This window comes from Aspergillus viridinutans (genome assembly GCF_018404265.1).
Source record: "Aspergillus viridinutans IFM 47045 DNA, scaffold_1, whole genome shotgun sequence".
NCBI classification, from domain to species: Eukaryota; Fungi; Ascomycota; class Eurotiomycetes; order Eurotiales; family Aspergillaceae; genus Aspergillus; species Aspergillus viridinutans.
This window is the reverse complement of record NW_025091217.1, coordinates 2937074-2961755: the sequence shown is the minus strand read 5'-3', so window position 1 is coordinate 2961755 and position 24682 is coordinate 2937074. Positions and strand designations below refer to the sequence as shown.

General features: G+C 51.6%; 7 protein-coding genes across 7 annotated transcripts; 4 read left to right on the top strand and 3 right to left on the bottom strand.

Annotated features, from left to right (window-relative positions):
• Window positions 1–290: 290 nt before the first annotated feature.
• Aspvir_000916 (MCM DNA helicase complex subunit MCM4) lies at window positions 291–3589 on the bottom strand (the record flags this gene model as incomplete). Its single annotated transcript, XM_043266047.1, has 5 exons — window positions 291–878; window positions 944–2136; window positions 2199–2270; window positions 2329–3201; window positions 3253–3589. 5 exons carry the CDS (start codon window positions 3587–3589, stop codon window positions 291–293), a joined length of 3063 nt encoding a protein of 1020 aa, XP_043121982.1.
• Window positions 3590–4844: 1255 nt separating this feature from the next.
• On the top strand, window positions 4845–8581 carry Aspvir_000915 (putative DUF221 domain protein; the record flags this gene model as incomplete). The annotated part of the gene is made up of 3 exons (XM_043266046.1): window positions 4845–5011; window positions 5071–7523; window positions 7578–8581. The coding sequence occupies 3 exons, from the start codon at window positions 4845–4847 to the stop codon at window positions 8579–8581; spliced, it is 3624 nt and encodes a 1207-aa protein (XP_043121981.1).
• Window positions 8582–9049: 468 nt separating this feature from the next.
• Window positions 9050–10306, bottom strand: rmt2 (protein-arginine N5-methyltransferase; the record flags this gene model as incomplete). Its single annotated transcript, XM_043266045.1, has 1 exon — window positions 9050–10306. The coding sequence occupies one exon, from the start codon at window positions 10304–10306 to the stop codon at window positions 9050–9052; it is 1257 nt and encodes a 418-aa protein (XP_043121980.1).
• Window positions 10307–10935: 629 nt separating this feature from the next.
• Window positions 10936–12080, bottom strand: Aspvir_000913 (prohibitin subunit PHB2; the record flags this gene model as incomplete). The annotated part of the gene is made up of 4 exons (XM_043266044.1): window positions 10936–11262; window positions 11335–11690; window positions 11760–11828; window positions 11897–12080. The coding sequence occupies 4 exons, from the start codon at window positions 12078–12080 to the stop codon at window positions 10936–10938; spliced, it is 936 nt and encodes a 311-aa protein (XP_043121979.1).
• A 368-nt stretch (window positions 12081–12448) lies between these two features.
• Aspvir_000912 (putative polyadenylation factor subunit CstF64) lies at window positions 12449–13413 on the top strand (the record flags this gene model as incomplete). Its single annotated transcript, XM_043266043.1, has 2 exons — window positions 12449–12500; window positions 12575–13413. The coding sequence occupies 2 exons, from the start codon at window positions 12449–12451 to the stop codon at window positions 13411–13413; spliced, it is 891 nt and encodes a 296-aa protein (XP_043121978.1).
• Window positions 13414–14584: 1171 nt separating this feature from the next.
• On the top strand, window positions 14585–16897 carry Aspvir_000911 (aromatic amino acid ammonia-lyase; the record flags this gene model as incomplete). Its single annotated transcript, XM_043266042.1, has 3 exons — window positions 14585–14721; window positions 14785–14891; window positions 14949–16897. 3 exons carry the CDS (start codon window positions 14585–14587, stop codon window positions 16895–16897), a joined length of 2193 nt encoding a protein of 730 aa, XP_043121977.1.
• A 538-nt stretch (window positions 16898–17435) lies between these two features.
• Window positions 17436–24070, top strand: Aspvir_000910 (putative SNF2 family helicase; the record flags this gene model as incomplete). The annotated part of the gene is made up of 5 exons (XM_043266041.1): window positions 17436–17736; window positions 17790–17934; window positions 17989–18729; window positions 18785–23707; window positions 23767–24070. 5 exons carry the CDS (start codon window positions 17436–17438, stop codon window positions 24068–24070), a joined length of 6414 nt encoding a protein of 2137 aa, XP_043121976.1.
• Window positions 24071–24682: the final 612 nt, after the last annotated feature.

The window sequence follows — 24682 nt, the reverse complement described above, 5'->3', positions numbered from 1 at the left end:
TAATCCACAGACAGGCCTTCAATCGCAGGCATCAAATATAGAGAGGTAGTCTACATCAGAACAATCACTACACCACCCCTACTATTCTGGAACTATAAAAAGTGGGAGAATCAGTATTCATGTGCAAAGTGGACCATGTTATGCCACAGTAACAGCCCAAACCCCCAACACCATCCATCGCCAGATAACCCGAGAACATGCAGTCAAATCAAATAGATACCGGTGGAAAAATTATTTGTAGAAGACCATTCCATCATGTCTCATCATCCCATCCTTTTTAGAGAGCTGGCCTACAGAAGAGTGCCCCCAATGCGCCGGATACTCCTTCGCCCACCCTCGCCGACAACACTTACAACTCCCTCAGTCTCCAGCGCTCGAACGGCATCCGCAAACTGGCCGCCATCGACCTCAGTGCTGCTGTTCTCGCTTAAGACCTTGAAGGCCTCGGCCCAGCGAGCCGCACCGCCGCTGCTGCACAGATCGTCTACCACAGACAGCAGGGCGCGCTTGAGTGCATCCCGGCTGCGTCTCTCGCTGGCACTAGTGCCCTCCGTCAACAAGCTCATGTCAATCAGACCGGTTCGAGAGTCAGTGGCCGCCTGCTTTATGGCGGAGCGGATCAGGCGCACGGCTTCCTCCACATCATCTGGCGTGACCTCAGGCGACAGCCGCATACGGGCATGCGCTTCCGACAGTCGGATCATGGACTCCAGTTGACGAGTGGTAGCGGTGATACGGCGGTCAGAAGACCGGATGTCATCTCCAAGCTTACGCATGGTAACGTAAGCGTCCGACAAGGCCTTACCGGCGGCGGGAGTGAGCACCGGATGGACTTTGGTCTTGGCGTAGGTGATGTAGGCTGTAAGGAATTCGATGGGCTGCAGTACATGATCGGTCAGTCGATGGCTCGAGGGCCTGTCAGGTGGCTGGGGAAAGCACTTACCAAGATCTCTTCCTCAGCAGCATTCTCAGGTCTGTCTTCCAGGTACATATTGACAAGATGCTTAGCGAGCCGACGATCTTCCTGCTCGTCCACTCTGTCCAGCACGAGGTATACCAAGTCGAATCGGGACAGCAAGGTAGGGGGAAGGTCGATATTCTGGGGAACGGGCAAGTTGGGATTGTACCTGCTTCCGATCGGATTGGCGGAAGCCAGGATGCTGGTTCTAGCGTTCAAAGTAGTGATAATGCCAGCCTTGGCGATAGAAACTGTCTGTTGTTCCATGACTTCATGCAGGACGGACCGAGTAGACTCATTCATCTTGTCGAACTCGTCGATGCAGCAAATACCACCGTCTGAGAGAACCAAGGCACCCGACTCGAGGACCAGCTGGCGGGTTTCAGGATCGCGGGTGACGTACGCCGTAAGACCGACAGCCGAAGAGCCCTTGCCGCTGGTGTACACACCGCGAGGGGCAATTTTGTGGACGTAACGAAGAAGCTGGGACTTGGATGTGGATGGGTCACCGCAGAGAAGTACATTGATATCACCACGGTATCGTGGGTTACCACCCTTCTGGAAGGTCTTGTTTGTGCCTCCAAACAACTGAAGCAGGATTCCCTTCTTCACGTCGTCCATCTCATAGATGCTGGGGGCCAAGGACCGAGAGAGAAGCTCATACAGATCTGGTCTGGTGGCAGTTCGCTTAATCTTCTCTTCCTCCTCCGCAGTGAGCTTGCGTGTCTGTTCTGCATCCCCAGCAGCCTGTTCCGAGAGCTCCTGCTCAACGGTCGAGACGTCGATACCCAACTTCTTGCGATCGATCTTCTGAACGTGAAGAACATCTATGTACGTCTTGAACAGAGACTTCTGTGTGCGCTGGCGAGGATTGATGCGTACAGGATTGCATCGGAAAATACCAGTCACTTCGACCCGATCACCAGCCTTGCAGACATCCACCAGCTCATCATACACGCAAAGTGAAACCGAGTGAGGAGTCTGACCATCGGGAATGCTGTCAGGTGTTTCCTGCAACTTGATGACCTGCTTGTCCGCAAATACACAGCGGTTATGGACGAGTTGCATCGAGTTTCGTTCCTTACACACTGGACGTGGGCACTCGGTGGGTTCCGCAATCTTTCCACGATCAATGTCGACCTGGACACCGTGGTTGCAGACTTGGCAACGGAAGAAAGCTGGAAAGATGAGTCAGTTACGATAATCTGATCTAGAAGGATATCAAGGAGAACTATCGTACCTTCTTTCATATCGGGGATGATGGGTGTCGTTCGAATGACCAAGCCCTTGATGCTTACTAGTTTATCCATGTCTGAAGGAAAATTAGACAAGATGCCAAACCCAAAAAAAAAAAAGATCGTAATGCATACCTGCAGGATCGAGGTCTCTCATGTTCACAGTCGAATCGAGACCAAATGGCAGAACTTTGAATGCCTTGGTTTCCACTTCACCAACAAGATCGGGGATCTCGTTCTGTGGCATTCGACCGGTCTCACTCAGCGCGTCAGAGCTGGGAACAGCAGGACCAGAGCTCAAGCCTCTGTTATGATTCTGGTTTCGTTGATTCTGAGCCCGCAGGCGCTCCATCTCCTTGATCGCAAGCTCCACCATCACATCCTTCACTGTCTGATCCATCAATGGAATGATCTCTTGAGGATAAGCATGCAACTGATGCCATAGCTTGAGTGTTGATGGGTACGCCTTCAGGTTCTTCGCATCCAAGTTCAAGCTGGTCACTCCAAGCTGCCGCATGGTGCTCAACATGCTGATGTATTCCCGCTCCTCCGCAGAATCACCCATTATACGAGTCTCATCCTCTGTTGCACCCTCTGCCCACAGACGGTATTTTGTTTGAAAGTTGTAGAGAAAATTCTTGAATGCGGACATAGAATCCTGGATGGAGATGTTGGTACCCCAAATCACACGGGTAGAGCTACCGCCCAAGGCCTCGGCCTCAGAGGTGTCTGGGTGGATATTCGAGAAGGTGGCATCGGAGCGTGGATCGCCATCGGCCGCAGGCATACCATTAGCATCTACGAAAAGTCTGCGGCGGCGATTTGGGCTAGAAATGAAACCGCCAGAGTGAAGATCACTGCGGCGGGACACGGCACGGTTGCTATCGATTCCGGGCCTGGACGAAACGAATAATCCACTGCTGCTGCTGGGGATGTCGGAACGCCGTGACTGGCGATTCTGAGCTCGAGTCGGACTGGAGCTTGACATGTACCGGATGGGGGAGGAGTCTGCAGAGCAGTCAGTATGTGTAGATCGTTGCCAAAAAATGTCAACAATACCTCTCATGGTAGGGGCATTTCCTCTAGGTGTTCTATCTCCTTCATCCACAGTAGAAGATGCTCTCATTGGTGAACTGGGCTCGTCCATTCGGACATCTGGTGTTTCCGCACTGCTGTCTGCCTTCGAAGGGGAGGACTGGAAGAACATAGGCGATGACGAGGGAACTGCCGCTTCAGCTCTCAATCGCCTTGAAGCACGAGGAGTTGCCTGTGACTGTTCGTCTGCCGCTCTTGGAGTCGGACTGCTGGTCTGGAGCTGACGAGAACGGGTTGAGCGCGCAGGAGAAGAGGTTGCCGAGGCCCGGCCACTACGGCGAGAAGAAGCTGGAGAAGACATGTTGTGTCGGTCCCGATATCAGGGATTTCCTCTGTAGCAGTTGATGGTCAAAGGACCGACGGGTATAGGGAGATAGTAGCGTTGGTGGGTTGGGGTGCTGGTTTGTTTTGATGAGAGGGTCAATTGCTGTTGCAGATTCTCTATCAAGGGAATTCTTTTCATGGACGGATTATCCGTCCGACGCGTTGCTACGCGACCACGCGTAAAGAGGTTTCCTGATCGGGACAACGCGAATGCTGAGCCACATCATGTGAGTAGGGGACGTGGAGCGGCTTGGGAATTGTGGCTGTGCTGTAAATCGGTCGCTCTGACCCATGGAAACGACGTCACTCCACATAATAAGGGCAGCCAATCAAATGTTATCGCGGGAAAGGGGAACAATGAATCCCTGCCTTACTTGGAAGCTGCAGATCCCAATCAAGTTAGAATGTGCAACAAGTGCAACAAAGGAAGGAGCAATCAATCGACCTTCAAGAATGCCTCAGGTATCTGCACCCAGTTGGAAGACGAACAACACTCTGTAAAAGATCTCTACCTAGAGCACTAGCAAAAATAGATATGGGATCTAAGCAGGATCAATAATCAGGGCGCTTTCTCACCAATCCTTCAGAAACATCTTGTAGAGTACGAAACAGTATACCCCTCGGTAGTGGACCAACTGTTCAGGAAGCGCCGTCGCATTCATCTTTTGGTTTTAGCAGGCGCCTGATGTCATTTAGCCCAATTAACTAAGTTAGCTAGGGAGTGCCTAGTGATCAACCATCCCCAGCGCAGTCCCACAAATGATCGCGTTGTCAGCTCCCTGGCCCGGCGTTAATTTAGACGGTGAAATCGGTCTGGTGCCACTGTTGTCATTATTTTATCTGTGGCCTTGGCGCATATCAACTTGTCGACACCTTGTTTGTCCCATGTTCACTGGTTGTTGCCGCTCGCTCCGTATGTACTCTATTCTTTATATAAGGATCCGATCTCTTTATCTGCGGGATGTTTCACTTCTGCCCAGTCTGCTGCTAAATCATTATTGACAACAGCAGTGATGGGCCCTTTTGTCTTGCATCCATGAGCGGTGCATTATTCTCTTCAGGTGTTTATACTCTAATCTTATGACTGTCGACGTGCGCGCTTCTCGCGAGTGATCCCTCAACCTCAATTGATCTTTTCTTGACAACATCATCGTGAACATTGCAGATTATTCTTGCGGAGCGTCGCCGAAAAAAAAATCGACTACAGTGCATGAACGCTATTACCCGCAGAGATGGCGAACGATCTTGGGCAGGCCCTTGAGCATGCAGGTGGAAACGGTCAAAGGACCGAAGGTGTCAGCATTCAGACCTTTTTGGCTTCACTCGCAACGGCAGTGATAGTCTTTGCTGTTGAATTCTTGTTGTTCTTGCTTCTTAAAGGGAAACTCACTCGTATCTAGTGAGTATCCCTGAGAACGTCCGTATCAGTACTACCACTAACATTGGGCTTCCCCATAGTCAACCTAGAACTTATTTAGTCCCGGACAGAGAGCGCACGAAACCGTCCCCACCGGGTTTGTTTAGCTGGATTGGCCCTGTTTTTCGCACCTCTAGCTCCGAATTTATCCAGAAATGTGGCCTGGATGCCTACTTCTTTCTGCGATACTTGCGAATGCTTCTCAAGATCTTCGTTCCGCTAGCTTGCATTGTGTTGCCCATCCTATTGCCCCTGAACAAAGTGGATGGAAAGGACCGAAACTTCAAGAATGCAACTGGGACAGGTGACACATGGAATGTCACTGGCCTTGACCAGTTGGCCTGGGGTAATGTGGCCCCAGAGCACATCCAGCGCTACTGGGCGCATCTGATTATGGCTGTCATCGTTATTGTCTATGTGTGTGCCATATTCTTCGATGAGCTGAAAGGTTATATTCGCCTTCGGCAAGCCTACATGACTTCCCCACAGCATCGACTTCGAGCCTCTGCAACGACAGTGCTGGTAACAGCCATCCCAGACAGCTGGCTGTCTGTGGAGGCTTTGGAGTCACTGTATGATGTTTTCCCGGGTGGCATCCGAAATATATGGATCAATCGCAATTTTGACGATCTGAACGAGAAGGTGAAGCAACGTGATGCGCTAGCATTGAAGCTAGAGGCTGCAGAGACGGACTTGATCATCAAATGCAAGAAAGCTCAATTGAAGCAGGCGAAGGCCGCAGCGAAGAAGACCGGATTGAGTGCCAAGGGGGTAGAGGGGAAGCAGAAGAAGGCCACCGATGAGAATGCGCTGCAACTAGCTGCAGGCGGCGGAATCAGCTCTGGTGATCCGCACCAAGCTCAGACATTGAACCAGATCTTGCATCGCGATGTTCATGGAAAGCATCGTGCCGAATTTGGAGAGCCTAAAAGACGCAAGCCCTTCGACCCAGCTGTGGAAGCGGTAGGAATGGTCGGTCAAGGTGTCGGCAAGTTGGGCAGATCCGTTCTGGGAACCCTAAAACGGGTGGAGGGCGACATCGACGGCACCCTGACTAGGTCAGGGGGCTATGTACCAGACGCTGGGACTACCGCACCTCTCCAACATATAGCATTGGGTGCCGAAACAAACAGCGCAGAGCTGCCCGGTCCTTGGCGACCAAGCAACGATAGCATCACCCCATCAATTGAGAATGGAAATGCAGCACCTACGAATGAGAACGGCGCACCATCCGATGCTCCTCGTAGCAGATCGAACTCTAAGCCAAGACGGCCCTTCTGGAAGAGTCGAGTTTCTAGCAATTATTCGAAAACGAGCAACAGGACAGAACCGGATGAGCTTCCACTCACGGCTCCAGAGGATCCGGTCGAAGGAGAGGCTTCAAATGAAGAAAGATCGCACAATGATGACAAGCAAAAAGGCAAGGAGCACAAAGGCCGGAGAGAAGGTGACAAAGTCGAAGGTGAGGAATATCCGGTGGCGTACAATGAAGACTTTGACAGTGAAGACTATGGAGAGCCCCTATGGAAAAAGTACATCCGGGAAAAGGATCGTGACACCATGAGGTTGCCAATCTTTGGTCTCAGTTGGATGCCTTCCCTCTGGCTCATTGGCAAAAAGGTCGACACAATAGACTATTGCCGGAAGGAAGTCGCTCGCTTAAATCTGGAGATTGAAATTGACCAGCAACACCCCGAGAAATTCCCCCTCATGAATTCAGCGTTCATACAGTTCAACCACCAGGTGGCTGCTCATATGGCTTGTCAGGCTGTCAGTCATCACCTGCCAAAACAAATGGCCCCTCGCATCGTGGAGATCTCGCCGGACGATGTGATTTGGGACAACATGTCAATCAAATGGTGGGAGCGCTATCTGAGGACATTCGGGATCCTCACGGTCGTCTGCGCCATGGTGGTTGGCTGGGCATTCCCCGTCGCGTTTACCGGTTTGCTGTCTCAATTGTCTTACCTGGAAAATGCCTTCACATGGTTATCTTGGATCTCCAAGCTGCCAGACTGGCTCATCTCTGCCATCCAGGGTATCTTGCCCCCACTTTTCTTAGCCATCTTAATGGCGCTCCTTCCTCTGATTCTTCGATTCCTCTGTCGAGCTCAAGGGTTACACACAGGCATGGCCATCGAACTTACCGTTCAGAACTACTTCTTTGCTTTCCTGTTCGTCCAGTTGTTCCTGGTCGTTGCTATCTCCTCTAGTTTCTCGACGATCATCGATAACGTCACAAACGTCACCAGTTGGCCAGAATTACTGGCCCAAAACATCCCCTCCTCGAGCAACTATTTCTTCTCGTATATGATTCTGCAGGCGCTGTCAGTGAGTGCCGGAGCTTTAGTGCAGATCGTTGGCTTGTTCAGCTGGTTTATTCTGGCACCCTTACTGGATAACACGGCAAGAAAGAAATGGGGACGCACAACGAACTTGAATCAGATGCAATGGGGAACTTTCTTTCCGGTCTATACTACTCTCGCATCGATCGGTATGTTTAACCCCACATGGACTACTTCTGATGTAGCTAATGCTCGAAATACAGGTTTGATCTATTGTGTGATCTCCCCCTTGATCTTGGTCTTCAACGTCATCACCTTTGGCCTGTTCTGGTTCGTGTACAGATATAACACGCTGTACGTCACCAAATTCCGCTTTGATACTGGCGGACTACTGTTCCCTCGCGCTATCAACCAGCTCTTCACTGGCGTATATGTCATGGAACTCAGCTTGATCGGGCTGTTCTTTTTGGTCCGTGATGTGGATGGCAACGTTGCCTGCGAAGGGCAAGCGATATGCATGATTGTGGTTTTGATTCTCACGATCGGGTACCAGATCCTTCTAAACGAAGCTTTCAGCCCTCTAATTCGTTACTTGCCGATTACCCTGGAGGATGATGCTGTCCGTCGTGACGAGGAGTTCAGCCGCGCTCAGCGCTCCCGACTTGGCTTTCCTGAGGAAGACCAGACAGACACGATCGAGCACCAGCTGGCAGAGCGGGAACATCAAGAGCACGAAGCAGATAGGAGGGCCCACGAGATCGAACTGAAGAACATTGAAGCTGGTTCTGGGCGGCGAGCATCGACTCAGACGGGCACTCTCCATAACAGCCGCCATCATTCGTGGGCAGATCGGTCCTCAAAAACACGTTCTAAATATTTTGGGACTGATTCGAGCGGTTCAGTGCCGACCTTGCAGCGAGTCCGTGAGAAGATCGCGCATGACGCCGAAGCCCAAGGCGCTCCTACGGGTAACATCGGGCACGCATTGTTTGCCGGTATTCATGACGAGTTGGAGGATCTCACACCAGATGAGCGTGATCAACTGACTCAGCGAGCGTTTCAACATGACGCTCTACGGGCAAAACGTCCCGTGATATGGATTCCGCGAGACGATCTTGGAGTAAGCGATGATGAGGTGTACAGGACCCAACGGTTCAGCAAGCATATCTGGATCAGTAACGAGTATCAGGCCCTGGACGGCAAGTGCCGCACTATCTTCAGCCGCAGTCCGCCAGATTTCTCAGAGGTGGATCTCATTCAGTTATAGATGCCTCTTTCTTCTATTGATTCCTGTCCGCTAGCAAGCTTACATCGGAGTCTTCTTTGGCGATAATCCTCCTTCAACCCATCTCTTTCTTTGCTTTTATGAATGTCCTCTCCCCTTTTGGATTAGCGATGCGCATTGATCACCACGAAGTTTTTACTTGTATGCTAAGATGACATGGCCACACTTGGTCAATCACATGTAACTAGACGATGTTAGAGTGTACATAGTCACTTCAAGATCATTTCTTCTCTTGCCGAGACCAATCGTCTGGTTATAGTACACCTGTGTAATATATGATCTGGCGACACGCCAGTACGTAGCTTGCAATATAGAAACCCCGCCAGAGGTGGGCATGTCTAAGCCCATGCAGAGTCTTGTTGATAAGGAAGAAAACCAGCTCAGTAGGAGATATTGAAGTATCCAACTAATATATCATATCCATCTATTGATTATCCAAGGGTATATCACTTAATCCATAAACTTACACAAGGGCAGGCGATAATTGTCAACCACCCAGTAGGGCCTGCGGACACCAGTCCATTCGCCCTCGAGCTTGGGCACCTTGGTCTCTTCCCACTCTACATCAAACCCGGCTTCAAACAGATCCATCTCTACCACTTTCTGATAGACATCGTAGCTAATCTGCCGATCAGCCCCCATGCCATTGAAGAAACCCCATTTGCCCTCCTGCTCCAATAAGCCGATAACCTGCTCGCTGAAGAACTCCCGGAAATCAGCATACGACTCGGCAAAGGTGTCGTAGTAGATCGCATCAAAGGTCTCGCCCTGCGCCACCAGCCCAGGCAGGATATCCTGCCAGCGACCCTCGTGGATCACAACGCCCGGCTTCTCATGCCAGCCTTTCCGCTTCATCTCCGCCACGACGTTCGGGTGTGCTTCGACGATGTGGTGCGTCGCCGGCGACTGTTCCTGGATGAAGCCGTCGACGATGCCCATGCCGTGGCCGATGTTCATGACGCGCAGCCCTGTAGTGGGGAGCAGCTTCCTGGCGGATCTGGACATGATCTCCGTCTCCCAGGCCATCATCACGCCGTTCTGGTCCTGGTCGAGCAATCGGTCGTTTGTGAAGGTGAGGTTCGAATCGAGGTAGCGCGAGCTCGTGACATCCGGTCCTTGTCCTGCTAAGCTTGCCTCGGCGGCGCTGGCCGTGGCTGTCTCGACTAACTCCGGCGCCTGATCTTGATCCTGATCCTCTTCCGCAGCTGGTTCGTTGGCAGTGCCCTCGTCCTCCTCGTCGTCAGAGAGCGGCTCGTACCCGTCCAACCGGTTGAGAAGCAGCTCCGCCCGCACACCCGCATCCACAATCATCTCATACAGCTCGGTCAGCCCCAGCCGCCGCGCGATACACCCCGGCGTCTCGTCGTTCAGGTCCAGGTCATTCCAGATGGCGCCCTCCTGCAGCAGGAACTTGACCGTCTCTGCGCCGGACTGCACGAGACTCTTCTGCTCCGTGCTGGCGCTGTTCGTCTGTCCATTGACGCCATTGGTCTCTGTTTGTGACTCGTCGGGCTCACAAGCTGCGATCGCTGCGTGGAGAGGCGAGAAGCCTGTCTCGGGGTCTTTCACGTTGGCCGGGTTGCCGTCTTTGTCGTTGGAGCGGATGAGACGGCGGAGCTTGGGGATGTCGTGCTGCGAGGCGGCGAGGAGGATCTCTTGGACCGCGAGGTCGACATTGGCGTCGAGGTCTGCGAGGGGGTCGGCCATGTCTGTATTCTGGAAGTCAATACGTTGGCCAATTCAATGCTTTGTCTTGCTCGTCTGATTGTAGATGCGCTGGTATGGAAATTGACAAGGGCTGATGAAGAATTTGTCTGGACTCTGCAGAATCTCGGATCAAAATACGTACCTGTGAGTTTTCTGAGGGATACAGCAGACTGAACCCCGAACGAGTGTTAATTTCCACTTCTGGCTGGAGAACAGATATTTACAGACCTCCGACATTTAAAAAATGAGTCCCGCCCACCGCTTTTATCGCATCCCCGCACTGCTTATCCACTCCTTGATAGACCGGACACGGCGTCATCGAACGGCAAAGAGATATTTAACGTGAAGACACTCAATTTCGAGTGAATGCTATCGGTGCTTGATGCTGGAATTATTGAACTATACGTCATTGTCAACAGCGGGTAGGTTCTACGAGGATTCTAGGTTTTCAGGGGAATCGATCGTACAAGACGCAACCGTTGTAGAGAAGAGAAACAATTCGCCAGGTTGCACTGAAATCCTGAAGATCAGCTATTTATACAGATAACGTGTTCCACATCCTAGATCGCGGCCCGAGCGATTGTAATAGCGCCAGTAATTCTGATCCGAGAATCCCCAAGCATTTGCATTTACTTCGATTCGTCCCCACGTGATGCGTTGACATTGAGACCCAGACCCTGGGTGTCAAGATACAGCTTGTTCTTTCCGCCGCTCTCTTGCAGAATCTGGGCGATCTGTCTCGCGTTTTCGATCTTACGGAGCTCGATGTAGCTCTTGCTCTTCTTGATTGCGTCACCGATAAGCTCAGCAGAGCGGGCCTCACCCTGAGCACGGACGATGAATGCTTGCTTCTCCTGGCGGGCCTTGTCGACAAGGAAGGCAGCGCGCTGGGCATCCTGCTGAGCGACTTGCTTGGCTTCGACGGCGGCAGTGAATTCTGGGGAGAAGGTCAGGTGCTAGAAAGCCGAAATGAAACACATTAGTTATATAAGCATTGACTGGGAATGTACGGTCAAAAAGGTTCGTACAGTAAGAGACACATCGTCCAGAGCAATGTTAAAGCGGGCGGCACGACGAGCAAGGTTGTCCCGAACGAGTCTCGCGACATTCTCACGCTGTGTAATCAGCTGGCTGGCGTTGAACTGCGCAACCACGCTCTTGAGAACCTCATTAACGATAGACGGGAGGACACGCTCATCAAAGTCTGTGCCGAGCGTACGGTAGATCTGAGGAAGGGCATCTACTCGAGGCCTTGATAGAACACGGCAGGTGATGTTCACCATCTGCAAGTCCTTGGTACCCGTGAGGGAAGCGATGTTCCGTGGCTTCGCGCGCACGTCGTAGATGACCGGTGTCTCAACCCATGGGATTCGGAAATGTGTTCCTAAAGTAGGAAAAAGTGTTTGTGAGATGATTTTGCCGTATGAATGGCCTCAGATAATGGTATCGGTACCTTCGTTGTAGATTTCTTTCTTGACTCCGCCTATTCTCGAGTACTTGATGGCACGGTGACCACCATCAACTGTTGACCGAATGACAAGTCAGCACTTCTGCACTTCACATTCTCTATGGAAAGAAAGACATCCTCACCGTTGAAGAGCGAGTTCGACAAAGCCCATCCACCGAGACCGAGCACGATGAGAGCTCCAGTTACGCCGAAGCCGCCGCGACCTCCTCCAGGAAATCCACCTCCAAAACCAAACCCTCCTTTACCTGCACGGTTCTGCAGAATCACCTGAAGCCGCTCCCACTGTTCCTTAGGGTTCCGGGCCATTATTGCGGTTGAAAAGATGTGAAGCTGACGTCGGAGAAGTGAGGTGTGGATGAACCCGGCACTTTGAGGTTCGACCAAAAGTTCGGCCACCGCCCAGAGACAGCTCAAACAAGACAAGCGTTTGGTCCTGCTCGCGGCTTTTCTTCATTGTTGCAATACTTCTTTCATCAACACAGATCTTGGGCTTTGATCTGTTAAAATTGTTACTGTTCTAGAACATCCTGCACTATATCTGTATTTAATTTACATTTCTCTTCTACCATTACTCGCCCAGCCCTCCAAATCCTAGCATTAACTCAACTCACGCGCTTAGGTCCACAGCTTGCCTTCAGAAATAGAGCTCGTTCGACATCGGTAAACGCAACAAGATGGCTCCAGAGAGGACTGGGAAGAGTGTTTTCCTGGGAAATATCCCTTATAGTATGCGCACTTCCATTCGCCTCTGTTCGGCCCCATTGCACTCCTGTCCAGTCTTGCTAACGAGTCGATTTCAGACCTTACAGAGGAACAGGTCAAAGACATCCTCAGCTCCGCCGGCACAGTCACCAAATTCCGTCTTATGATGAACCCTGAGACGGGGAAACCAAAGGGTTATGGCTTCGCAGACTTCGCCGATGCAGACGCCGCCGCCTCTGCGGTCCGAAACCTGAACGACTACGAGATCATGGGCAGGAAGATCCGCGTGGACTGGCCTCACAATAACGAGAAGGATTCGGTGCCTCCTGACTACTCTCAGACATCTCAATTGCCCAGTCAGGATGTTCAACCCGGTCAGCAGCCATCTGCGCCTCTCCCTCCTCTTCCCCCCGGTGTCGAGGTGCCGCCTCACTTGGATTGTCCAAACGCTATCTCTCAGACACTTTCGTCCTTACCCCCGAACCAGCTCCTCGACGTTCTTTCACAAATGAAGTCTTTGGCAATGACTGATCCGGCCCGCGCGACGGAGCTCCTGCGACAAGCCCCGCAGCTGGCGTATGCCATTTTCCAGGCACTGTTGCTCATGAATCTCGTCGACTACAGCACTTTGGGAGCAGTGGTGGAGCAAGCGACACAACCCACCGCTGCGACCGCTCCTTCGGCTCCCCCTGCGGCACAGGCGTTCCAGCCCTTCTCAGCCGTACCTGGTCAGATCTCCACTCCACCAATGGTCAATACACCTTTTGCCCCTCAACCTGCGGCACAAGCGGCACCCCAGCAACAGGTTCCATCGCAAGAAGAACTTCTACAGCAAGTGCTCAGTATGCCACAGTCGGCCATTGATGCTTTGCCACCAATGGAGCGGAACCAGATCATGCTTTTGCGTCAGCAGTTGATGCAAGGAGCCATGAGGTAGCGCCTCCCACAGGTGTACTTTCTTATTGCGGATAATTTTGGTCATTTATCGCCATTTTTCTTTTAACTGTTTTTTTACCATCTTGTCAACTGGGAAGGGAATGGCGCACATGGTTCATTTATGGTCTATTGTGATTCACTTGCATATCTTCAGAGCGAATGTATACCTAGCAGAGGTTACTTGTAGCAGATACCATCTCACGAACTGAAATGTTTGTCTATGTTGCTGACCAAACGTATCTTGGATGTAATGGATGCTGCCTAGATTCTCTGGCCGACAGAAACAAAATCAGGCGACGATGCGAGTGCTGTTGGTAACAGACTTCCGCACTATTCTCACAGATCACAGGCTAGGAATGATATCACACTTCCAGCTTCATTATTCATGTCCTTCTGATTCGCCAGACGCTTACGCTCAACTTTAAGGTCAATAGCGTCTGCACGCTCCCACCCCCCAGTAAGTTTCAATTCAAATTCTCTCCACTGCGATCCCTGTCCGAATCTCTCACCGATCTGGCTTCCGTCGCACCTTGCCACCTATCTATCTCACTTGATCCCATGATCGGATCGAAGCATACTGCACGGCCGGAGCACGATTCGTTCGAGCCACTGGGGATGTAGCATGCGAGATTACGGGGGTATAATTACCTGCAGTGCACGAATCAAGGTTCGTCCCCACGAGCTCTCGAGCCTTGCATTATCCCGAGACGCTTGTTGATCATCGATAGATCGAAACCAACCTTGATTCTAAATCAATAACCCTCAGCGCTCGACCAACCATGTTGTGCGACCTCCCAAGCATCCACAGCTGAGGAATGCGGGATGGCACAGAAGAAGAAGCAAACACGCCAATGCCACCAACCACCCTCCCCCCTGAACGCCCTCAGTCACAGCATCAATGGTACTTTTGCAGGTCGATCATCTGCCCCATTATTCAATGCGGCGATCTTGGTCCTTCCTGGAAGGCGAATAGCTGAGACATTTGCTTTCCATATTGCTGGTGAGGAGAGGGCTCTACTCCGTACTGGTTTCCGAATTCCAGGTCACATCGAGGGATATATAGGAGACTTGATTTGATTTTTCAAAAATCATTACTCCATACTCCGTAGAAGGTGCATATTGAGATATCAACTGCAAATGCCGATGCATTATTGAGCTTGAAAAAATCGAAAATGAGAACTCCTTATCTCAATGCCCATCTTGAGACGGCCTGTCTTACCTGGCAGAGGCTGCAACAACTGCTGGAACGCCAGGATGTCGAGGTAAATGGTACAAGCCTTGATATAGCGGCCGTGGTAGCCGTGGCACAGTACGTATAGTCTGTCACATTCCTAATAGCTGCGACGTGAGACTGACAGACCTGACGCCGCAGCCATGGGTGCATACCTAGGATGACCGTGGACCCTGTTGTCCGAGGCAGCATCGAAGCGAGTGTTCGAGTTTTGATGGACCATCTGGACAAGGGTTACTGCGTATACGGTATTATGCCTTGTTGGCCAGCATTGACCGATGTAGGATGTTAACAAAATTCCACAGGTGTCAATACAGGGTTTGGTGGAAGCGCCGACTCGAGAACCGACCGAGTCGTTGCACTGCAGTCTGGACTGCTCCAACTTCTTCAAGCAGGCGTCCTAGTTAGATCAGACAAGGGCTTAGAGTTTCAGCAGCGGTCGCTTGAATCGCACGCTATGCCAGCCTCGTGGGTGCGAGGCACAATGCTGGTTCGATGCAATTCAAACGCTCGGGGCCATTCTGCCGTTTCATTGCCTGTGATCGAGTCATTGCTGCGGCTGATCGAGAATCACATCACGCCTGTCGTACCTCTGAGAGGCTCTATCTCGGCTTCAGGTGACCTGATGCCGCTTTCCTACATCGCGGGAGCCATCGAAGGTAGCCCGGATGTATATGTGCAAGTTCAGGATTCAGATACTACCCGCATCATGAACTCGCGCGATGCTTTGCTGTCCACGGGGCTCGAGGCACAGACACTGGGGCCAAAGGAGGGCCTCGGCCTCGTCAATGGTACTTCGGCATCTGCTGCATTGGCCAGCCTGGCCATGTATGAAGCGCATCAGCTCGCTGTCCTAGTCCAGGCACTATCGGCTATGACCGTGGAAGCCCTCATGGGCAACGCAGAAAGCTTCCACCCGTTCATCTCCGCCATCCGCCCTCACGACGGGCAAATTGAATGCGCGAGAAACGTAATGGCCTTTTTGCAGGGCTCGCAGCTCGCACAGAACCTGGAGCGGAATCTGAAAGACCGTAACCGTCCAGGCCTGATACAGGATCGCTACGCCCTTCGCACCGTGCCACAGTGGATAGGCCCACAGCTTGAAGATCTCCTTCTCGCCCACCGGCAAGTCACCGTCGAGCTCAATTCCTCCTGTGACAACCCCTTAGTGGACGCGCAGTCCGACGACATCTTCTACGGCGGCAATTTCCAAGCAGTCTCCATCACGTCCGCCATGGAAAAGACCCGGACCTGTCTCCAGATGTTCGGCCGGCTCCTCTTCGCCCAGGCCACCGAGCTCATCGACCCAAGCCTCAACAACGGGCTGCCCACCAACCTCGTCGCCGACGACCCCAGCCTCTCCTTCACCATGAAAGGCGTCGACATCAGCATGGCCTCCTACATGGCGGAGCTAGCCTACCTCGCCAACCCGGTCAGCTCCCACGTCCAGACAGCCGAGATGCACAACCAGTCCGTCAACTCCATGGCCTTCGTGTCGAGCCGATACACAATGCAAGCCGTGGAAATCGTCTCCCTCATGTGCGCCTGCAGCCTCTACATCGGCTGCCAGGCTCTAGACCTGCGCGTCCTCCACCTCACCTTCCTGCAGCGCGTAACACCACAGCTCCACACGCTCACCTCCCACCTGTTCTCCAAACACCTCTCCGACCCCGACCTCGCAACCCTCAACGAAGCCCTATCAGCACATATCCAGAAATCCTGGCCGACCACAACCCGCCTCAACGTTACCGACCGCGTCGAAGAAGTCGTCACAACCGCCCTCCCCATCCTGTGTCGAACATTTGCTTCGAGCACGGGTACAGGTAAAGGTACAAGTACAAGCCAAGCCCCGACCTTCTCCGACCTGGAGACCTGGAAATCCCGCGCCAGTGCCCTCCTCAACGAGATCTACCAGGATACTGCGCACGCGTTCTTCAGCTACCAGCAAACGGAGGAAATGCTCGGAACGGGCTCGAAGATCCTTTACCAGACGGTCCGGCGCCAGCTTGGCGTGCCGTTCCACCAGGGGTTCGTCGAGCATCCCACGGCGCAGAGTGACACGCTTGGTGGTCGTTCTAAGAAGTCTGTCGGGTCTTGGATATCCATCATCTACGAAGCAATCCGGGATGGTCGGCTGATGGATCCGCTGATGGCTTCGCTTCAGGCGGGGGTCGCCGGTGACGCTGACTCTGAGGCAGTTGATACCTTAAAAGATGGCTCCAGTGCCAAGTGCTCTTCGAGCGGCTTGGACTAGTTTCCGGTTTTTTTGATACTTGGATAGGATGCACTAGGGTATTGCAGACGGGAAAGGAGGCGTTGAATATACTTCTTTTTAGTTGTTTCTGGGAGCCCTGTATCTGGCGGTGTCTTTCCGAAGTTTGTAGTACAATAATACATTCTCCATCACGAATATCACCTATTGAGCAGAGAAATAGTGTGCACAACGCCAAGGGCAGAGAGTTGTCGTTACATACAGGACCATTAGAAGTTGGCGAGTCGTTCAGTTGACATAGCGACAGACGTTCACCCCAGCGCATCATTCACTCTACCATTCACAACCCTTTCACCCTCTGATCCCACACACGTAAACAAACTGCACCACCTCCTCTCCTTTTTCTCCTTTTCCCTCATTCCTCTCACCGCCTCACTTTCTATCCCCAACACCCATATGAACCCACGTGACATCCACGTGCCCTATCACTCTTGTCTACTATCCCCCATTGTACCTATACTCAAAGTTCATTTAAAGGAAAAATACCTTTCAGAAACACGTCAATTGCTCTAAAGCAGACATGCCTCGTCGTCCCAGACAGGCGGGCCCGGCCCCTGCCCCTCCAGAGGGACTTGATCCTGACATCCCTGAGGTAGTGAGGTCGCAGCCATATTCCGGAACAATGTCAGCAAAGACTCGACTTGCTTCTCACCTTCCTCCTTTGTATAAGCTGGAAGACATCTACGAGCACATGACTAAGAGAGCGCTGGAGCTCAACTTCGACGACGTCTTGTCTCACTTGGGCTCGAAGCCTTTGCGTGTTGTCACCATGTGCTCGGGAACTGAGAGTCCTCTGCTTGCTTTGGAAATGGTGCAGAACGGTAAGCGATAACCTTTCCAGCTTCTCGATATTGCAGACTGACAGTCGACACAGTCCTCAGGAACAATTCTGGAAAGAACTTCGAGTTTCGTCATCTGTTTAGCGCTGAGATTGTGCCCTTCAAACAGGCATACATTGAGCGTAATTTCCATCCCCGTTTTCTCTTCCGAGATGTAAAACAGCTGAAGGACCGGTTCGCGTAAGTAGATGCTTCGTCCTTCAAGCTTGACTGAGTGTGCTGATCACCCATTAGACAAACGGCATATGGCTCTCTCGAGAAAATTCCCAAGAATCCTGATCTGGTGATCGCGGGATTCTCATGTGTTGACTTCTCTGGCTTGAATAATAAGAGAAAGACCCTTGATGAACAGGGCGAGTCTGGAGGCACCTTCTGGGGTATCATTCGCTATGCCGTAGCCTACCGTCCGCGGATTGTGGTGCTGGAGAATGTCAAAACTGCGCCGTGGGAAAAAATTGCAGAGCATTGGAACGAGATAAATTATGTCGCTGTCCACAATAGTGTCGATACTAAGGCATATTATCTGCCACAGACCCGAGAACGGGGATACATGCTCTGTATCGACCGAAACCTCTTGGGCAAGCACGGCCTTTCTGAACAGAGCGTGATGGATTGGCCAAATGTTTTCGACGATTTCAAACGTCCTGCGAGTTCCCCAGCAGGTATGTTCCTATTGGACGCGGACGATCCAAGGCTCGAACAAATCGAGAAAGACATGTCAATTCGGGTCACGTCCACGACAGTAAGAGCCACCATCGACTGGACAAAGTACCAAGCTCGTCATCAGAACTACCGTCTGACCCAGGAACTTGGGTTTGAACGACCCATAAGCAAGTCTCAAGATAGCGGTGCATGCCAGATGCTGGACTTTGCCTGGCAGACGTGGTTCAGATACTTGCCCGAACGAATCTGGGATACCATTGATGTCAACTTCTTGCGGAAGCTGGTTGAAGGATATGATATGAACTTCAAAGAGTAAGGTGGTCCCTTCCCTTGAAGAAACAAGCAACCCGGCTAATGTATGTCACAGGAGATGCATTGAGCTTTCCCAAGGCGTTGAACGAGAGGTTGATAGTCGCGCGTTTGGCATTGTCGGCTGCATCACACCCTCAGGTATCCCATATATCACCACAAGAGGCGGGCCCCTATGTGGGCTTGAGGMTCTGGCGTTGCAGGGTCTGCCCTTGGACAGACTGTTGCTCACCAGGGAATCACCGCGGGATCTGCAGGATCTCGCCGGGAATGCCATGAGCTCAACTGTCGTCGGTGCCGCAGTGCTCTCCGCCCTTATCGTGGGACATACAGTGCTGCCGCCAGGCGAGCAGCCATCTACTCCCAGTAATCGTATTCCCAAGCACAGGAGAATCGGCTTCTGTGAAAATCTTCTTACGATGCCGCGGGTCTTGCAGCTCAACCAAGTCGGCCCAATCAAAATCCCAGATCTTCAAATGCAAGCCGCAAGCAGCGCAAGGTACTGCTTATGCGAGAGGCAGTCTGGTGTAAAGCAAGACATCTTGAAGTGCACCTTGTGTGCGCATACTGCCTGCTCTGACTGCGCCGGTAATCCATCTCATGCATACGAACGGTGGTCCGGTTTGATTCGCAGTCAGCCCGCTGATTTCATCAGAAGGTTCAAGAGCATACTGCCCGCTAGATTGATCATGTCTGGATTGGATCGCGAAAGTTATCGTTCTTTCGATAGAAGCCTACCTGGAAACCCCGATCATGTTTGGGAGAAATACTTGGATGCCGTTATCAGAACTGTTGGCGATGAGCTCCGTTTTTTGGATGTACGACGCAGTGAAGTTTGGACTGCTGTCTATGAAGGAAAGTGCTCCGTTTTGAAACTCATCATCAGTGCCTCCGCACTTGAGTGGTTGCTTTTTGCGAAGCCACCCGATTCGGAGCCTGCCCTATCCCTTCACCGTGAGATCCTATCGAAGCCCATCGCGCGCATGAGGCCGGATCCAGTCACACTCAGAGGCATCTGGGAGGTGTGCGCCCCACTGAGTTCAAAGTTTACATTGACTATCTCAGGCACTGGCAGTCAGGTCCCGACTTACGAGGCACGTTGTGGTCTGCAAAAGAGGGAGTTTGTTAATGCCAGCCGGTGGAATCGTCTGGAGGTTCAAGGCTCCAGCTACGATTGTCGGCATCTCGAAGTCGATATCCGTGGAACCTATCAACTTCTGCCTGACTGTGGCACCGCAAATGGATGCCTGCACAAGAAAGAGGCCACCGATGCAGACCCTGAAGTGTATTTGTTCCTTGACCCCACGAAGCTGGGAGAGCCGAAGAACGACTCTTTTGTATTCGCTTTGGAGCATCAGCGTAATCCCGGCTATGAGTCCCGAATCACGATTGCCGAATTATCACACAAATGGCGCTCTTCCAAAGTAAGCGATTCTCGGAGAAATGTCAACGCATATTACCGCAAATGGGTCCAGGTTCAGACGATGAGGCTGCAGGTATACGCCCCAGATTTCACGATCACTTGTTCTGGCCTGCGGCCAGGGACAACTGTCTTCATGGCAAATGCTGGCTGCCACGATGCAAACATCCCCCTGCTATCCCTCTCCGCACCAGCTGATGCCATTGATTCCCTATGGCGTAAAGGGCCATGGCAAGTAACCAATCCAACAGAATCGACATCTTTGCTGCGAGATTTTGCTTGGTTGCTTCAGAAGTCTTCGGAGTTGTCTGACTTTCAGGATTGGAACCCAATTACCACGTATGTTTCACTAGGCGATGAAACCGGCTCCATCTGCTCTGTGTGCACTCCTCCAAAGCCGAGAATACTGTGGGGTCGGGATATAAAAGGCGTGATCAAAGCATACGAAGACCCAAGGGATGCAGCTCTGTATGAGCGTCAGGTAAAAGCGAAGCCATCGCCGTTCTTGATATTTCGCCGCGTTGATGAAGACAACGTTGGCCAATTCCTTGTCACCCTGAACGTGCAAACCCTGTTGCATAAAGCCCATGCAAAACTGGGAAGCTCCGGATTAAACAATCCCTCGTTTTACTGGCGTCTTGTTTCAAACGCGCATGATGAACGAAAATTCCCGATTCCTAAATTCAATTTGCTGAGCAACAGAAATGATCAGCCTCACAGCCAACCGCCAAATTTTCGGAAAGCACTGAGACCAGAGCAATTGCGGTCATTGACATGGATGTTAGAACAAGAAAAGGACGATATTGCTCCCTTCGTCGAGGAGGAGGTTGAAGAGGCAATTCTTCCATCCATGATGTGGCGTGCAGAAGGCAAGGTCATGGTCAAGAGAACCGTCCGCGGAGGTGTCTTAGCGGACGATGTAGGGTACGGCAAGACGGCGATCACATTGGGGCTCATTGACGTGCAGCATAGCAGGGGCCATGATACCATACCAAAGGCCATAGCGGGCTTCATTCCCACTAAAGCGACTCTCGTTCTCGTGCCCCAAATCGTGCTTCAGCAATGGCAGTTGGAAATCACAAAATTCGTTGGCAAAAAGTATGAGGTCCTGGTGTTCCCTTCTGGAACAGAATTTTCAAAAAGGACGATCAGCGATATTCTTCGTGCTGATATTATATTGGTCCCTTGGTCTGTTCTCAACCACCAGTCGTATTACGAGAGAATGCAAAGATTCACGGGCATGCCACGAGTTCCCGAAAGCGCAGGGCGGCACTTCGATGCTTGGTTTGATGAGGCACAGAAATCCCTCAGAGAACAAGTCCAAATTCTGATGGATCAAGGACCCCGTGAATTCCTGGAATCTCTGCGCAAGAAGCGTCAAACTGTCAAGGCCACTCATGGAAACCGCACCTATACCCCGTCAAAGCGGCTTAGAGGGAAGCAGTATGCGGCAGCACATGAGAAGAATGAGACCAAGCCGGATTGTGGCATGCAGTACGCTGACTTGTCTAGCGCAGACGAGTCGGATGGCGATGGCGACGGAGATCCTGAATCTGTGCGAGCCAATGTAGAGCATTTCATTGAGCTCCAGTCCGAAGCCGCAAGAGTGGACGCCACGCATACGCCTGACGGGTTCTACTCCGAGGACGATACTGCATACGAAGAGTCTTCGACGGAGAGCAATACTCAAACGAACGCAGGATCCAGCAAAGACGGCACGAGTCGAAAGAGAAAACGTGACCAGTCAACCACTGAAAAGGCAAAAAAGACGTGGGACGACCGGAAAGAATTCAACATCATCAGAAATAAAAGAAACCAACAGTGGTACACGGTCAAGACTCCTCTCCTGCACGCATTCCTGTTCCACCGTATCGTCATCGATGAATTCACCTATGCCGGTAATGAGCGACTTGCGCCCCTTCTGGCCCTGCGAGCTCGTTCAAAGTGGGTTCTCTCAGGTACACCACCGTTGAACGATTTTGCCGATGTCAAAACCATCGCGCCCTTCTTGGGAATCCATTTGGGAGTCGATGACGAGAATACTTCGTACCAGAACCATCGTCTGAAGGTTCTGCGCAAAAACCGCTCAGACGCAGAAGTTTTTCAGTCCTGGCGGGCTCCGCACAGCGAGGCATGGCATCGCAACCGCCGTGAGCTCGCTCAAAGGTTTTTAAATCAGTTTGCACGCCGAAATATTGCCGATATTGACGAGATCCCTTGTTCGGAGCACCTTATCCTGATTGATCAGTCCCCAGCTGAGTGTGCAATCTACCTCGAGCTGTACAAGCAGCTAATGACGCACAACAAGCAGCTGCGTCGAAGCAGGCGCGGGCGATTCAAAAATGATCAGAATGAACGACTGGACGAAATCATCAGCAGCAGTATGTCACCAGAAGAAGCTCTGCTCAAGCGCTGTTGCTCATTGACACTGAAAGGGCGCTGGGAGGAGGGGAGACCAGAAGCCGTCACCTGCAGTTCTTTGATTGCAACACGGGAGGAGCAACTGGTTAATCTTCGAGCCGAATTTTCGAGTAAGATGAAATTGGCCGCCTGGCTCTATTTCGGATGGGATCTGGAATATGAGAAATTTCACAAATTTGCCGAGGGTATCCTCATGCATCAATATGGTGACGAGGCAGTGACTACTGAAGCTTTTCTGCTTTTCAAGTCTGCTATGTGCGCATCGCATCCCGACGACTGGAAGCTTTTCTTCGCCGAGAATGGATCCAGCCCAAAGAAAGCAGGCAGCCCGGAAGAAGAGAACAGTCCAGAGGAAGCCGAATCTGGGATGGCCGTCTCGCAGAGAGATACAGGGAGCGTTGAGAGCGACAAGATGGCAGAAGTGGACAAGCAACTGCAGGGTGCCCCGAAGAAAGCAAAACGCGTGGCCGGCAAAGGAGCACAGAAACGCCAGGCAAAAAAGACAAAGCGCGCTGAGGTTAAGAAAGACCAATGCAGCGGACTTCCGATCAAGCCGACGAAATTTGATGATTTCGAGCTCTGTATGGATGAGGTTACGTCCATCTTGCGGAACATCATGTCGGAGTGGGTTCTGCGTGAAAGAGCTCTGAGGTTTCTCAGAACCGTGCGGATGTTGCAAACTAATCAGGAAGCACATGGATGTGACTGCTGCAGGGAAGAAGTACAGTCGCGCAGTGACTTAAACGTCGTTGGATCCTGCGGTCATGCACTGTGTAAGGACTGCGCTTTGAAGACTGTTCGGGTTGAAGAATGCATCGTCGACAACTGCCGTGGCTCAGGTACAAGGTTCAACGTGATCAGTGCTGCCTCACTTGGTTTCGAAGGGGACCGGAGCACTCAATATGGAGGAAGKAAAATGGACAAGTTGGTCGAGATTGTCACAGGAATTCCCAACCAGGAACGAGCAATCCTTTTCATCCAGTTCCCTGAACTCATTGAGGTCGCTTCCAAAGCATTTGATTTGGCAAAAATCACTCACACAGTGATAACCGCGCGCGACACCAAGAAGATTGAAGAATTTAAGAAGGGTAACGAAAAGGTCGTGATACTGAATCTGGGTAGCGAGACGGCTGCTGGATTGTGAGTGACCTTCCCCTGGCTCTTTCGTTCCCTTCTTTCTCATCTAATATTCTTGACAGAAACCTGCAGTGCACAAATCACGTCATCTTCCTCTCGCCTATGCTCGCAGAGACGCAGTACGACTATGATTCCTCGATGACACAGGCAATTGGTCGTGCCCTTCGCTACGGTCAGACGAGACGCGTCCACGTCTACCATCTGCTCATGAAGAGAACAATTGACGTCAACATTTTTCAGGAGCGACGTAGGAAGATCATGGTCGAGCGAAATGGTCAGGCTGTTTTGGTAAACGCTGATGAATGTCTTGCTGGAGAAGCGTTAAGCTGCCAGGGACCGGCCTTGGTTGTGGATAACTTTTTGTGAGAACGACTCCGCGGAGTTTGTGTGCCTGGTGCTGCTTGATGGCCCTTATTTTTTGTATGATTAAGCGTCATGTCAGTGATGAGACAAATGTAGGATTAGACAGTTCTCAAACCCCAATGTGATATTATGATTGTCCGAATTTTAAGGAAGGACCGACCCCTACTATGTAGTAGGGGTCGGTTGGTTAAGGTGGTAAGGTAGAGAGAAATGAGAGAGGGTTTACTACAGTAGAGATATTCTGTGTGAACACTGGCCAAACACAAACATACTAAGGTAACCTGGTCATACCACAGTCCTCGTCACTCCAGTAGGCTCAGATGATCGATATTCGCTAGCGTATCGAGTGCTTACTGGACCCTCTTTAAATGGAGAGTAATCAGGAATTTGGACGAACAGGACTAGAAAACGGAGCTCCGTTGCGATTGTTCAGCAAACATCTATGGTAGATGATGATCCATTATCTGTGTCTACCGCCAAGCAAAGGAACTTCAGACTAACGTACTGTACATGGCAGATATCTAGAAATCATGCAGTGTCAAGACGCCTCACATCTCTCTCCTGGACGAGACTGCGAAGATCCACTGGAAAGGAAAAGGAAATCAAGCTGCAATA